This window comes from Melanostigma gelatinosum, assembly GCF_949748355.1.
Source record: "Melanostigma gelatinosum genome assembly, chromosome: 1".
NCBI lineage: Eukaryota > Metazoa > Chordata > Actinopteri > Perciformes > Zoarcidae > Melanostigma > Melanostigma gelatinosum.
The window spans coordinates 22631050-22644390 of NC_136634.1; the positions used below are offsets into that span (position 1 = coordinate 22631050).

Below are 13341 nucleotides of genomic sequence, written 5' to 3' on the forward strand. Positions count from 1 at the left end.
AAAACTGGAGCGTTAAACTGAGGATTTCATCCAGGTATGCGGGCACATCTGATATCTATTTGATCATATCTTTATTTCCCTGTATACGTTTTCCTGTATAGTTTATTCCGACATAACTACTGGGTTGTTTCTTTGATCATCTCTTTTTGTTGTTCCTTCTGCATCAGGGTTGCATTCATAATCATTTGAAATGTGAAGATGACGAAATTGCGACAGGTTTGTCCAGTTGGGAGAAAGGGATGAATCCGACTTAAAACACTGGTATTAGCAAACCTCAGAAAGCAAAATGGTTTTAGGTTCAGATGTGTTGGGCCACTCTCCAGTCAGTACCTGAGTTTCTGCTGTCTGTGCTTCTCTCTTAGTCGCTGGTAAATACGCTCCTTCTCCTCCCCTGACAGAGCGTCATACTTCTCCTCATCCAGCTCCTGCAGCAACTGCTCCTCCCTGTCAGCTTTCTCTTTCTGCAGAGCCTCTGAAGGACACACACACACAGACACACACAGACAGTTCCACATACTTTACAGTGCCATGAACCCTTCTGATTAGACATACAAATACAATAACTTTGATGATTTATGACCTCTGTATAAGAATTGATGTATTAGCTGCAGCATTTCTTTCTTTTTTTTACCCTCGGCTTCTTTCTGTGCTTCCTCCCGTGCCTTCAGGGCAGCGTAGGAGTCAGACAGGTTGACTACAAAGATGTGTTTACGGTTATTAAGAGCCCTGAGAACAATTTGCAGTGTGCAGGCTGCTGACTGAGCGTACACAGACTCCAGGCCGTCAACCACGATGCCACGGTGACAGTCGCTTAGCTGTTATCAGGACGCCATGACAGTGACCAGACAAAGAAAACAAAAATGAGAAGACACAAATGACACTTAATACGTGAAACATATTTTAAGCATTACACATAATACATATCTGATATATTTTTTGTAATGTAACTCACAATATACTAATACAATAAACTGCAAAACTACAAGAGAAACTGTGTGTAAACTTACCTGAAATCTTTCTGTCAGGATATCAACCAATAGCTGTTCAGGCAAGAGATTGTTGAGTGAGGTCACATCTCCTCCCTGAAGCGAAACCACACCCAAACAATTGGTTTATCATATTCAATTATTACATTGTATTTCATTTCAATTACAACCAGATATTAAAAGAGAAATTTGCCTTGCAAAGATGAAGCTGTATCAAGTAGGTTTATACCCTCAATTTATAGAAGAAACTTCTTTTTCAATTCACAAACCTGGATTACAATGGTTAGACAGAACACGATAAAAACAGCAGATGAGCAGAGGATGAGAAAATGTACCAGGCAAAGGGCAAGGTGTGTGTTTTCAGTCTCCCGAGGAGCCTTGGAGTCATTTCCACTGAAGCCGTCCTCACTGGGTTTTGAAGGAACTTCCACCGCATCACGTGAAGCTCGAGCTGAATGTGGAGCTGAGGCTTCTAGATCTGCTGCGGGTCCTGGTTCTGTGGTCTGACCTGAAAGCAGATGTATAGATTTACTTTCGCCTTCATTTACCAATGTTACTCAACACTCTGCTCTTCTGCAGTAGTGTCCTGTCTGACTATAGAAGATGCTTAGTACTGTAATCACAGTCTTTTATTGTGGACTACTGAGCCGTTCCTGTGAAGTGGTTGGTGATTAAATGCACATTGAAAGTACAGAAAAACGTTGCTAGTCTGGCCATTACGAGCCACTTCTCTCACTTCTAGTCGTCTGCAACTCCCCAAACAGAACGCAAAAAAAATCCCACATAAGCATTGCACTGCGTGCACCGTGTTTTGTTCTTACCAGCCTCCTCAGGCTTCTTCTTAGCATACTGGGCAGCAGCACAGTCATAGAGTTGTCTTGCAGTCCGGCTAACAGGTGAAGTGCCATTGACGAGCACCTCTGTAACCACGGCATCAACACTCAGGCACGCCCCTTCGTACTGACGTGCCAGAGCAGCCGCTATGCTGCCGTTATCTAAAGTGGGGAACCGGGACACACACACTATTTTACAAATACATACTCATCAATCCCAGGTTACTGGGTATTTAAACAGGATGTAATATGTGTACTGTATAGTACGGAAGCCCTAAAGAGGCAAGTTATAAAAATAAATGTGGGTGATCCTTTTGAGTCTGATGGTTTTCTCTCCCGTGTTTATGACTTAAGATCAGGTGAAAAAAAAAGTATTGCCAGGATAATCTTTCTGAAGTCTCTTTTGAGGAACTCATTGCATTACAACTGCAAGGACAAGGACAAGGATTTTATTTGATTCAAATATGACGATTCTGCAAATTAGGTGACATCATCTTACTTGATTTACAACACATAATCTACTTTTAATTGATTCATTACTCAATGAATTGCATCACCTGTCAGTGGGGCTCCATATACAATAATAGCAATGCCTTTGTGGTTGCGTGCAGCCAGAGCCTCAGGTGACAGATCATCACGCATGTGGCGGGCAATTGCTCTGGAGACGGGGGTCATCTCTAGCTGCCCCAGTGCCCCACTGCTTCCCTCTATGGTCATCTCCGAATCGACTGAAAGAACAAGCGTTACTTAACACACAGTACTCGTGGACATTACACTCACCTCAGGCTACTTTCAAGTTTTGTATTTAACATCGTTGTACTCACGTAGTTCAGCTTGTTTCACAGTTAAAGTGTGCACTTCTTCCACTTTGCTGTCTGCTGAGTGGGCATCGTTTTGTCTTGACCTCACTTCTTCCTCATATGTGTCACCCATCACGGCCTCTTCTTCATCCAGGCCTTCCTTCCGTTCTGCTGCACACAGGTAGATTGGATTAAAACAGGTATGGTATATGATTTCAGTGCTTAATGATCACGTGCGCTTGAAGCTACCGTCGTCTTTCAGCTGGGAGCAGTGCTCCTGGTAGTACACGAGCAGTTCTGTGGGAAGACCTTCTCCAGGGGCTCTGGGAGGCAGCAGTAATATGTTGTTCTCATCATAACCCTGCATCAGACGCAGGATCTACATGGGAGGAAGTGATGGGAAAGAGAGGAGAGGGAGAAGGAAACCAGGACGGGAAGAAAACACAAAAGGGAACAGACAGAAAGTGAAAAGTTGTGAGGGACCAGATGAGGAAATAAGATAAAAGAAAGGACATCTCCGAGAGTGGTTGGAAAGATTAGGTAAAAACATGTGACTTCACTTTCTGTGGTACCTTTTCTTCCTCCAGATACTGTTTGTCAAAGTCCAGGGAGTAGAACTCAACGGGGAAAGGGCAGCGGTTCTTGACGGTGACCTCAGCCTCAACCTCAGTGGCGACAGGCAAGCATGGCCCCAGCTCCAGCACCGACGGGCAGAACTCGAGATGTGGCTCGTCACCCTGCCCCTGGGCTGCAATCAACACCTGCTGGCTGCTCTCAGCCACACGGACCAGTAGCTGCATGTTGTAAGGATGCTGCAGAGACACGTGCATGAGGTCACCAATCCATGTCACGCCATGACGCTCTGCTGTGTATTGTGCCGATTGTCGAAAATCAATGAAGCTCTTTACCCCCTCAGCGGGGCTGAAGGTGATCTGGACGTTGACTCGTTCACCAGGGGACAGCATGCCAGAGCTGGGGATCATCTTGAACACCACGGGAGCTGGTCGCTGCATCTGCACGTCCTTTTTATGCTGGCAGAGAGCAAGAACACCGAATGCAGTTTTGTCTGCTTATCTTTTTCAGATACTATTCCAAACGCTTCTTTTTCCTAAAGCTAAAGATGGTAGACACCATGTAGAGGTAGTTTTTTGTTACCTGGAGATCAAATAATAAAATGAGATGGAAAAGATTAAGCGGTTATACCTTTTCAAGAGGCTTTCCCTTCTCAGCTATTCTCCAGCGGCACGGCACAGACTCATGATTAACCAGCTGTATTGTCTTCATCTGATGGGGAACAACAAACAACAACCTGAGTGCGCATTCTCATGTCAGTTTGGCTACAACAGAATGAATTGATCTTCAGGTAATACATGGTGTTCATGCTGCTTCAGCACAAAATCACGAATCACAACGCTCTGACGTATTAAAGATGCAGAGCCACAACCACGTTCAAGCAGTTCAACTGTCTGAGCTGTATGGAAATGATGAACTTGACCCGATCTGTCTGCAAGATGGCACCACAGTGAGGCAGCACACTGGTCTCTAATTAGTGCCGCTCATTAGCGTGCCACGCACACACACACCCAGCAGTGTTAAGCTGCATACAGAATGTGTGCTTCCTGTTGTCCTACTTTTGATAACACAGATTGAAATATAAAGGGCAGTCAAAGAAGATTTTATCTCAATTTGTGTAATTATCCAATTTTAGTCAAATCAGTGTCAGAGATTATATAATTATCCAAACTTCCAGCGCTGCATTTTTATCATGGAACATAACAAGCAACCTCTGCAGGGCTACATAACCGTGTCTTGTCACACTGTATCTACCTGACACATGCCACACTGCACAGTGCCAAACTGCAGTGTATCCGTGGAAACGGTGACGGCCGGCAGAGTTAACACCGCACACAGCCGCACCTGGACCACCGGGCCGCCTGCGACCTGTAAAGCCAAGCAAAGACAACTTAGAAACGAGGTCACAATGCTACTGATCAACAAAAGGTGACAATGAGTCAATTGTGTCGACATGTTGCACCTGTATTGGCATGACAACACTTGTGTCCCCAGTCTTCAGGTTGGCTCTCTGGGGGGCACATTTAACTGTGAAAGTCTGTGTCTCTCCACAGGGCAGGTTCTTCACCCTATTAACGTCTGCACTGAATCCTTAGAAGAGGCAACGACACACTCAAAGTATTATTCATTTCAGGCAAAATGTAGAATATTGAGAGGAAATAGAAAATAAAACATCCTATTGAAAACGGAGGGAATAATATCAGAAGGCAGATTATCACCCCATTGATGATGCGGCACTGCCTTTGAGACAATCCATCAATTCAATTTCATCTTTTATCCGTATCCTTCTTCTGTAGTATCATCTCACTTTAGGCTTCATCAACAAAATGATATCTATATGACTCTGTAAACTTGTCTCTCCTGCCTAATTTAAACAGTTTAACATTTTGGGAAATCCGCTTGTTCGCTGTCCTGCTGTGAGTTAGAGGAGAAGATACACAACACTGTCATATCTGTCTGTTAAACATGAAGCTGGATCCAGGAGAGGCTTCATTGAGCTTCACATTAACACTGGAAACAGTTCGCCTGGCTCCGTCCAGATATAATAAAATCCACCCACCAGTATCTCTAAAGCATTAATAACTATGGAATGTCATTTCATTCAATGTTAAATAAATACATACATAAATAAATAAACTAATATTCCTATGAAATAAATTAATGTGTCAATTAAATAAATCCTGAAAAAAATAAATGAGGCAATAACATTTAAATATATAAATTACTCAATATAGTTTAAATAAATATGTTCTTATTCTAAAAAGGGGCATTTTCCAAAGATAACTATATATTTTGAGGCGACTTTTATTATATAATTCAACATTTATTTCCTAATGCAACATGTATTTCACAGCTCGTTGTTTTCCATCTGTTATCTTCAAAAGAGTGGGTTGAGGGTCACAGATTTAGACCAAAACACAAGAATTATCTGGCTGGCTGACTCTGCCTCACTCCCTGAAGACCCCACCGCTGAGAGACGAGACATACATTTTTGAAGCGCACCTGAATCACGGGACGGATTGACGCATTGTTTTTCTAGTTTCCGATGTCATTTCTGTGTGTCCTAAAGCACAATCACTGCCGATTTATGATGCAGCCAAGTTGTTCTGTTGTCTGAAGTTTGTGAATTATGTTACCTGTTCCGGCTAGAGGTTTGCCATTGGCATGGAAGGACACAGCCACTGAACCAGTGTTGGTCACAGTTACAGTGTGACTGTGGACACTGCCTGGAATGACGTCACCAAAATCCAAAACATACTCTGGGAGCAGGAACCTGGGGCAGAGGAAAGGAGACTTAGGGAAGGAGACATGAATAAGACAATAACAAGCAACATCCATGTCACAAGTTTGTTTACTGAGGCAGGGCTTGGAAATACTTACATACTACAGCTGGATGATTAATAGATTCAACAGTTCAAATGTTTCAAGTTGTCAGATCATGAAATGTTATAATTTTACATCATATGTCATTGAAATATATATTTCCAAGCAAATAACAATCTCAATATTTTTAATTGAATGACTTCTTTGCCTTAAACATCAACTTGTGGAAGGTAAACAAGGGACCATTGAGTGGAATTGTATGAGTGAAGAACAGCCAATCATGACGTCCATAAATTTACACAAGTACCACAGAACAAAATCCTACCCAGCCAGATACCATTCATTAACCCAAACTCTTTGAATTCCCCAACACAGTTCTTCTTTCAGACCAGTGAGTGGGCCATCTGTTCAACCAAAGTGTGTGTGTGTGTGTGTGTGTGTGTATGTGTGTGTGTGTGTGTGTGTGCGTGCGTGCGAGTGTGTGTGTGTGAACATACTGGCTAAGTTTGTGCCACTTTCTGGAGGAACCTTGCAGGTCTCTGAGCTCCAGCATGCTACCGGTCACAGCGAGAGCATTCCGTTTGACCAACGTCCTCTCTATCTCCATGTGAAGCAGCTTTTCATGCTAGAGGCAGCAGGCAATAGAGAAGGGGAGGGGGACAGAAGGAAGGGTACATTAAACACTCGAAGGTTACTAAAAAAGTATGAGTTACGTAAGCACCAAACAGCACAGTCTCAGCGGTGAGAACAATAATTGGAGGTACCTCCACGTCAAAGCACATGACATGCCCAGTTTGGAGCTCTTAACAGCAAGCAAATGTAATATTCAGACTTCAAGATATCCTCACTTTTTACTTTCTGATGAGTCATAACTCCAGTGCCAGTACTACTTTAGCTTTAGACACTGTGTGAGAGTCTTATACAGATTTAATACGCAATGTTCAAGATTTCATGGACGCCATGCCAAGGCAATTAACTGGGCTGTACACACTTTGCACAACAATGAGGCCACTCACACAACAACCCCGCAACAACTATGCCCCTGCAACAAGTCCTGGGGGTCTTTGGCTCGGCTTCCCCTCATTGTCGTCTTGGTATCCAGGAAGAGGAGCGTCCATGTTCTGCTTTAATCCAGGTTATTACCAACGACACTGGCTCAAATTTGTCCGTTTAGGTCCACAAACAGAAGTGTTTGCTCTCTTCGCGCAACCCGTTGCATGCTCTGCCTGGCAGTGTCATTTACAGTGAAATAATTATTTCTCGCGTTTACTATTCATATTTGTGAAATATATGTTTTCAATTTGAAAAAATGAATCGCCTACTGCTGGACATGATAGCCGAGACAAAAAAATATTTTAGAGCCCCAATATAGTTCTGTTCCACTTCAAGGCAGACTGAGTGGAATAAGTGATATCTTAAATTATAACTTTTGACCAGGCAAAATATGACAGCTATTGCATGTCTGTTTGTCCTGGAAGAAGTAACGCTCCTCTTTTGCTTATCCTGAGGTTTCTTGCTTTGTTCCCCTGTTAACAGCATTCCAACAATTATTATCATTCTGGCCACCTTGTAATTTTGACTTTAAAACACATGTATAGGTGTCTAATATAATAATGGATAATCCAGCACAATCTTGAACAGTAAACATTTCATGAATCAGTTTGCCCTCCTCTTCTCTTATTTCCACACCACCTGACTGAAATGGAAGCAGTCTCTGTCTGTCTGTATTCCATTTCCTCCACAACCGTTCATCCGATCGACTTCACACTGTAGTGTCATGTGTGAGCTCTTGAGGTCGATGGGATGGAATGTATTGAAAGGGGACTTAACTGTTACAAAACGGCATCCTGGGTACAGCTCGCTCTCCGTCGATGTTCGTGGGAGCTGTTGCACCCAAATGACGCGTACACTCTAGCATTGCACCTACATCATGGCAGGTGAAATGCTCAGGAGGACCCAAGGGAGCACAATGTCGAGTGTGAAGTTGTTTGGATGAGGGGTTCCCGAGAGAGCTGCGAGAGGCCGAGCAACAGAAAGTCGCTGAGGTCAGGTTTTTGTTTTGTGGATAAGGTGGTAATGGTGCCTATTTGCAAGTGTATGCTAAGGTCTTGCAGTCCTTATCTTTCCTATCCTGATCTGCAAAGGAAATGTTTGCATTTTCATTTCAGTCACGGGGAAATGTCAGGGAAGTCGTTGGGGCAACACACAAAACCATGAATAAGTACAGAGGGGAGGAGCAGAAAATAGCAATTTCCATTGTAATTCAATGGCTTTTGTCTACTCCCTGGAAAATCAATGCACAGATAAGAAGCAGGAAAACCCTGTGGAATAGGTTGGTTACTGAAAGCAGAGATGTAGCGGTACTGCTATACCCTTATTGAAAGCAACTATATTTGGGGCATGCATTACAGACTTTATACATATATTCACTCGGCATTTTAAACAGGAAACAACATTAATATAACATATATTTAGTATTGTGTTATCAAGGTTGTCAATGCATAAAATCAATGTTTTTTTTAAATCTTAGTCACTGACAGTGAGGGTGCGGTTGGCCTCGGTTGTATCTTCTCCACCGCCGGCAGTTCCATTCATAAGCTCCTCCCCCTCCACGGCTGTTCTGGCCTGCTGCACCACATCACTGTAACACTCCTCGGCTGCAAGGGAATCAGTGCAGATACAAAGGGTTATATTTGTGTCAGTATACGTTAGCATAGAGACCTGTCAATTAACCGAAGGAATTGCTAATATAACTAGAATTACCGCCGCGCAGTACGTGTATGCCTCCGCCAACCAGTCATGTTGCAGTTTACCTCCATCTCTGTCCAAAATGTCGTCACTTCATCATTTTATGTGAATTTATCATGATTAGCAATGTAAATGAATTATTGAGTTATGTTTTGTGAGGACACGGTGACCTTTGACCATTCAATTCTAATAAGTTCATCCTGTAGTCCAGGTAAGATGTAGTGAGATTCCCTCCAGGTTCTCCTGAGATTTCTCTTTGAAGAGAACTGGGCGGACATAAAGTCACAGTGACCTCAGCTCATCCTTGAGTTCAAGTGGGCGTTTGTGCCAAATTTGAAGAAATTCCCTCCTCTGTTCCTGAGATATAGCGCCACAAGGATTACCTACTTGGAGCTTAATTCAGTCAAAAGGGACGATAAACTATGACACCACATGTTTACCACGTTTTCGTTACTGCTGTTTACTGAGCTTATGAGTTTACAATAGTCCGTTCCAATGCAAAGAGAACATTTCCTTCTACTGACACCATAATCGCATTTGGGCATTTTGCAGTCTGTATGCATACAACCGGTGAGGCGGGAATTCCAGTTTTTGGCTTAAATGATGAGCATAAATAGTAAATAAAACAATATTTCATTGTAAATGTTCATCCTTGTTGGCTAGTTAGTAGGGATATGGTCATGTCTGTGTGTTTGGGAGCATGTCTCTGCATACACAGGTCTTGTGGTAAGTTCAGGCTGATCCTTGGGAACACTCCCTCTCCAGTCAGCGTGATGAGCTGCGGTGGCAGGAAAGCCACCTGCAGCTGAAGCTGCTTCTCAAACACCTCGGGGAGGCCTGGGAGGTAGAGAACACGCAGACATTGCTCCGCACCGGGATCAATGTAACCCTGGCACACACAAAAAAACACACAAAATATGGTAAAAAAACAACAACCTGTGCACAATCAATGATCTTCCCACATCTGAAAGAGTCCCAACTCACCATAGCGGGGAGGACCATGGGCCGGCCTGGTATGACATCCCGTCCTTCCTCATTTTGCTCCTCTTCCTGGTCCTTCCTCTGTCCCCCTGCATCCTCACCTGCCTCCTCATCCTCTTTTTGACGGCCTATGATGCTAAATTTAAAGCCCATCTTGCCCGTATTCCTCAGGGTCACCTCAGCTTCCCCTTCGTGATCAAACAGCTGGAAGAAAGCATTTTAAACTGTCAGTGCCTTTATTTTCATTGGAGATAATGTGAATTCATTTTGTGGCAGGTTTTGGTAAAACCACTCCACCTAGTGTCTCTTTGGTGGAGTGGGTGCTCTGTAACGATGACACAGTATAGTGATGGTTTCTAGAAAAGAGCATGCATGTCGTTGGCCTCTGTTTGAACCTCTTGGTTTATGGTAATAACTATCATTACAATATAATATGAAAGAAGATACGGCGTCACTGTAATAGTTGTTACTGTGATAAGGAGCAAAATGGAACTTGGGGATCTGAGAGGATTAAGTCTCGGTAAAGGAGCTCTGTTTACATACCTGCAGACCAAAGTCAATATGCGTGGAGTCAAGGCTGTAGCTGATGACAGATGCTTCTCCTCTGAGTGTGATTTCAAACGTCGGCCCCTCCTCTACACGGCACTGTGCTACCACCTCTCTGCTGATATTTTCGTGGCCAAAGAAAGTGAAAATGACCTGCTGCTGCTCCCCAGGTCGCAGACGGCCGTATATCGGGAAGATGTCAAACACCTAGAAGCACAAAAAGGAAAACAAGCGGACCTTACAAGAGAAATCCTCATTTCTATTTACTGATTCTGCTGTTATTGTACGCTCACATTAAAGGGACAGTTCGGCATTTGCGTTTATTCATATGCGTCTCTCTACGTCTTTGTATGTTGTTTGTGTTGCCTTGGCCTTCCTTCCCGGCTGCTGGTCCGGTCTTCTCACACATCTGCCTGTAATCGGCTCATCCACCCTCCCAGTCTACACACCTCCCACACACACACACACACACACACACACCCACTCATCCACCTCCCATCACATCATCGACCTGCAGTGCATCTTCTCCACCTCTTCATTCACTCCTCACCAGAGTGTTGTTCACCACCGCGTTGTTTATTTATTTCAGGCCGAACTAAAAGAAACTCAGTCTCGTAATTGTTTTCTTCATCGTGTTTTCCATCGTGCTCTCTGTGCTCCAGGGTGTCCACCCGCCTGCCAGTCTTCCTGCTCGTCTGTCTGCCTGCCGGCACCGTCAGTCAGGCACGCTTTCCCTCATTTAGATTTTGCTCTCGTGGTGTATGCTATCGAGTTGATGAATCAATGACTTAATCGATACATAGTAAATGCCTTCATTTTTCCCTTGTTGGTACGACAATATTGTTATTTTTTACAATCTATAGACTGTTTCAACGTAATTGCATTGCTAGGCAACAGCTTGGCTCCATGTTTACTTCCTGCCAGCTAATGTCATCCACATGAGCTGCAACAGGAAATAAACTGGGACACCATTGGGATGTTTACAACTGTGACATGGTCTATAGAAGTGGATTTGACTGATCAAAGAATCATCGAGAGATTAATCAATAATGAAAATGAATATAGTTGTGGCCTCAAATGACATACACATGTTATAAATCCCCGACACAAATTATACATCAGGGAACTACCATGAAGCCTCCTCTGATTTGTAAAAGATTCTCAGCATTAAATTACATCAATTACTTTTAGTAATCCACTCTTTTCGACTGTATGACTGCTTATCTATGCGCAGCACTTTGGGCAACCTTTGTTGTGTGTTCAAATGTGCTGTACAACAAAGAGTGTTGTACAAGATCTGTGTGTGTGTGTGTGTGTGTATGCGCATGTGCATGTTTTCTTCCTCCATAGCATTGCAGCATACAGACAGCTGCAGGTTCCCTCCATCCCCTGACAAACGTGAAAGCTCAAGGAAAACCCTGATTTGTTTACAAGCGAGCATTTGCCTACCTCTTCCACACCCACCGCGCCCCGTGAGCTGCTCTGGTCATCTGCACCAGGCCTGGGGCTGAGGGGATCCGAAGAGGCAGAAGAAGAAGGCGTTCTAGAGGAACTGCACCCTTCTTCTTTGGTCCCGTTTGCTGAATCTGTCTGCTCCCTCTCTGCCTCCAGCGTCTCTGTTTCTCTACGAGGGCGAAAGCAGAATAAAACATCCCTGAAGTAGATATTTCTTTTCCCCACGATGAAAGTAAAGCTACATAAAACAGACAGAGGATAAATGAAACATTGGGGAAAATCAATGGCAAGAGGCGAGAATACATGAAACCATCTTCCAACTTCATGAAAATAGACCAGTGAAAGCCTCAATATGTCCACGAGGTAGCAGGGTAACACATGTCCTACAACAAGGTATATAAGCATCCATTGTATTTCTATCATTAACACATATTGTGATACCCAAGTGGAGAAGAAAATCTTCATCACCCACAAAGAACTCAGACTCTCATTGTCTGTCTCTGTTCGACTCTCCCCTTCCCTGTGGGATCAGCCTGGGTGCATCCATCAAGTTAATTAAACATAGTGTTCTATAATTAAGAGGAATTTTAATAGGCAAGCAGCAGGAAACAGGTCAGGATAGATTGTAGTGAAGTGCTGAATAAACATGGAAGAGAATGAAAGAGATTTAGTGAGTGAAGCCATCTCAAAGCTGGGCTACACACGTTCTATATTAAATCACCGAACACTGGCCACGTCATCGCCACAGTGTGTGTACGTGTTTTTTGTGTACGTGTGTGTGTGTGAGAGCTTCAGAGAGCGCATACTTGTAAGGCAGCATTCAAGTCTGCGCACGCATTTGTTAGTTGGTGCTTCAGCCCTGGTGTGCCAGCTTGCAGTGAGAGGAGGCGGGCAGAACAACCAGCAGGGGGCACTGTTGTATGGTCAGTCCGTGATGAACGCTGGGACAAGCTGGCCTGATGTCTGGCCTCAGGGAGATCACAAATGAGTACGTCCAGCAATGTCAGACGTTGGAGCGAACGAACACGGCAGGTCAATGTCTCGAAAAAAATAGGGTGCAATTTGGGTGGATAAGCGTTTGTAAAAGCCCAACGAAAAACAATCCTCCCCCCCATGGGAAAGAGTTTAAAACCCACTGGTGCGGACAGAGGAACAGATGGTGAGACAGCAGATGATGACTCTGCAAGAGTTCGGCTCAAGACAGAAATAGCCTACTCTGAGATTCTCACATGTGTCTCTCTCTCTCTCTCCTCCGTCCATTCTTTCCTTCATGGGTGGGTGTGACTGTGTTTGCCTGCTTTGCTATGTTCAGTCTCACTAATAATCTACACAGCAAAGGCTACTGAACCACAAACATCTCACTTCCTGCAGACTGCTGGGGGAAAAAAAAGGAGTGATGGGGAAAGATTTTGATGCTGAGAAAATGCTATTGGTACAGACAAATGGCTACTGGGATTACATTCAGTGTGTGTGTGTGTGTGTGTGTGTGTGTGTGTGTGTGTGTGTGTGTGTGTGTGTGTGTGTGTGTGTGTGTGTGTGTGTGTGTGTGTCTGTGAGACAGAGATACAAAGATAGAGAGCGTGAGAGCGACAGAGA

General features: G+C 43.9%; 1 protein-coding gene across 1 annotated transcript in view; it reads right to left on the minus strand.

Annotated features, from left to right (window-relative positions):
• hydin (HYDIN axonemal central pair apparatus protein) overlaps positions 1–13341 on the minus strand; it is a gene marked incomplete at both ends in the record, with an annotated part of 63979 nt that overhangs the window by 21892 nt on the left and 28746 nt on the right. Inside the window, 20 exons of the mRNA XM_079282677.1 lie at positions 331–472; positions 632–815; positions 1008–1082; positions 1322–1494; positions 1808–1981; positions 2377–2547; positions 2644–2787; positions 2869–2998; positions 3192–3431; positions 3528–3650; positions 3823–3903; positions 4447–4560; positions 4655–4782; positions 5829–5965; positions 6513–6640; positions 8554–8672; positions 9478–9652; positions 9748–9948; positions 10288–10497; positions 11740–11914. Coding sequence (XP_079138803.1) covers positions 331–472; positions 632–815; positions 1008–1082; positions 1322–1494; positions 1808–1981; positions 2377–2547; positions 2644–2787; positions 2869–2998; positions 3192–3431; positions 3528–3650; positions 3823–3903; positions 4447–4560; positions 4655–4782; positions 5829–5965; positions 6513–6640; positions 8554–8672; positions 9478–9652; positions 9748–9948; positions 10288–10497; positions 11740–11914 — 3024 coding nt within the window. The remainder of the gene's footprint in view (positions 1–330; positions 473–631; positions 816–1007; positions 1083–1321; positions 1495–1807; positions 1982–2376; positions 2548–2643; positions 2788–2868; positions 2999–3191; positions 3432–3527; positions 3651–3822; positions 3904–4446; positions 4561–4654; positions 4783–5828; positions 5966–6512; positions 6641–8553; positions 8673–9477; positions 9653–9747; positions 9949–10287; positions 10498–11739; positions 11915–13341) is intronic.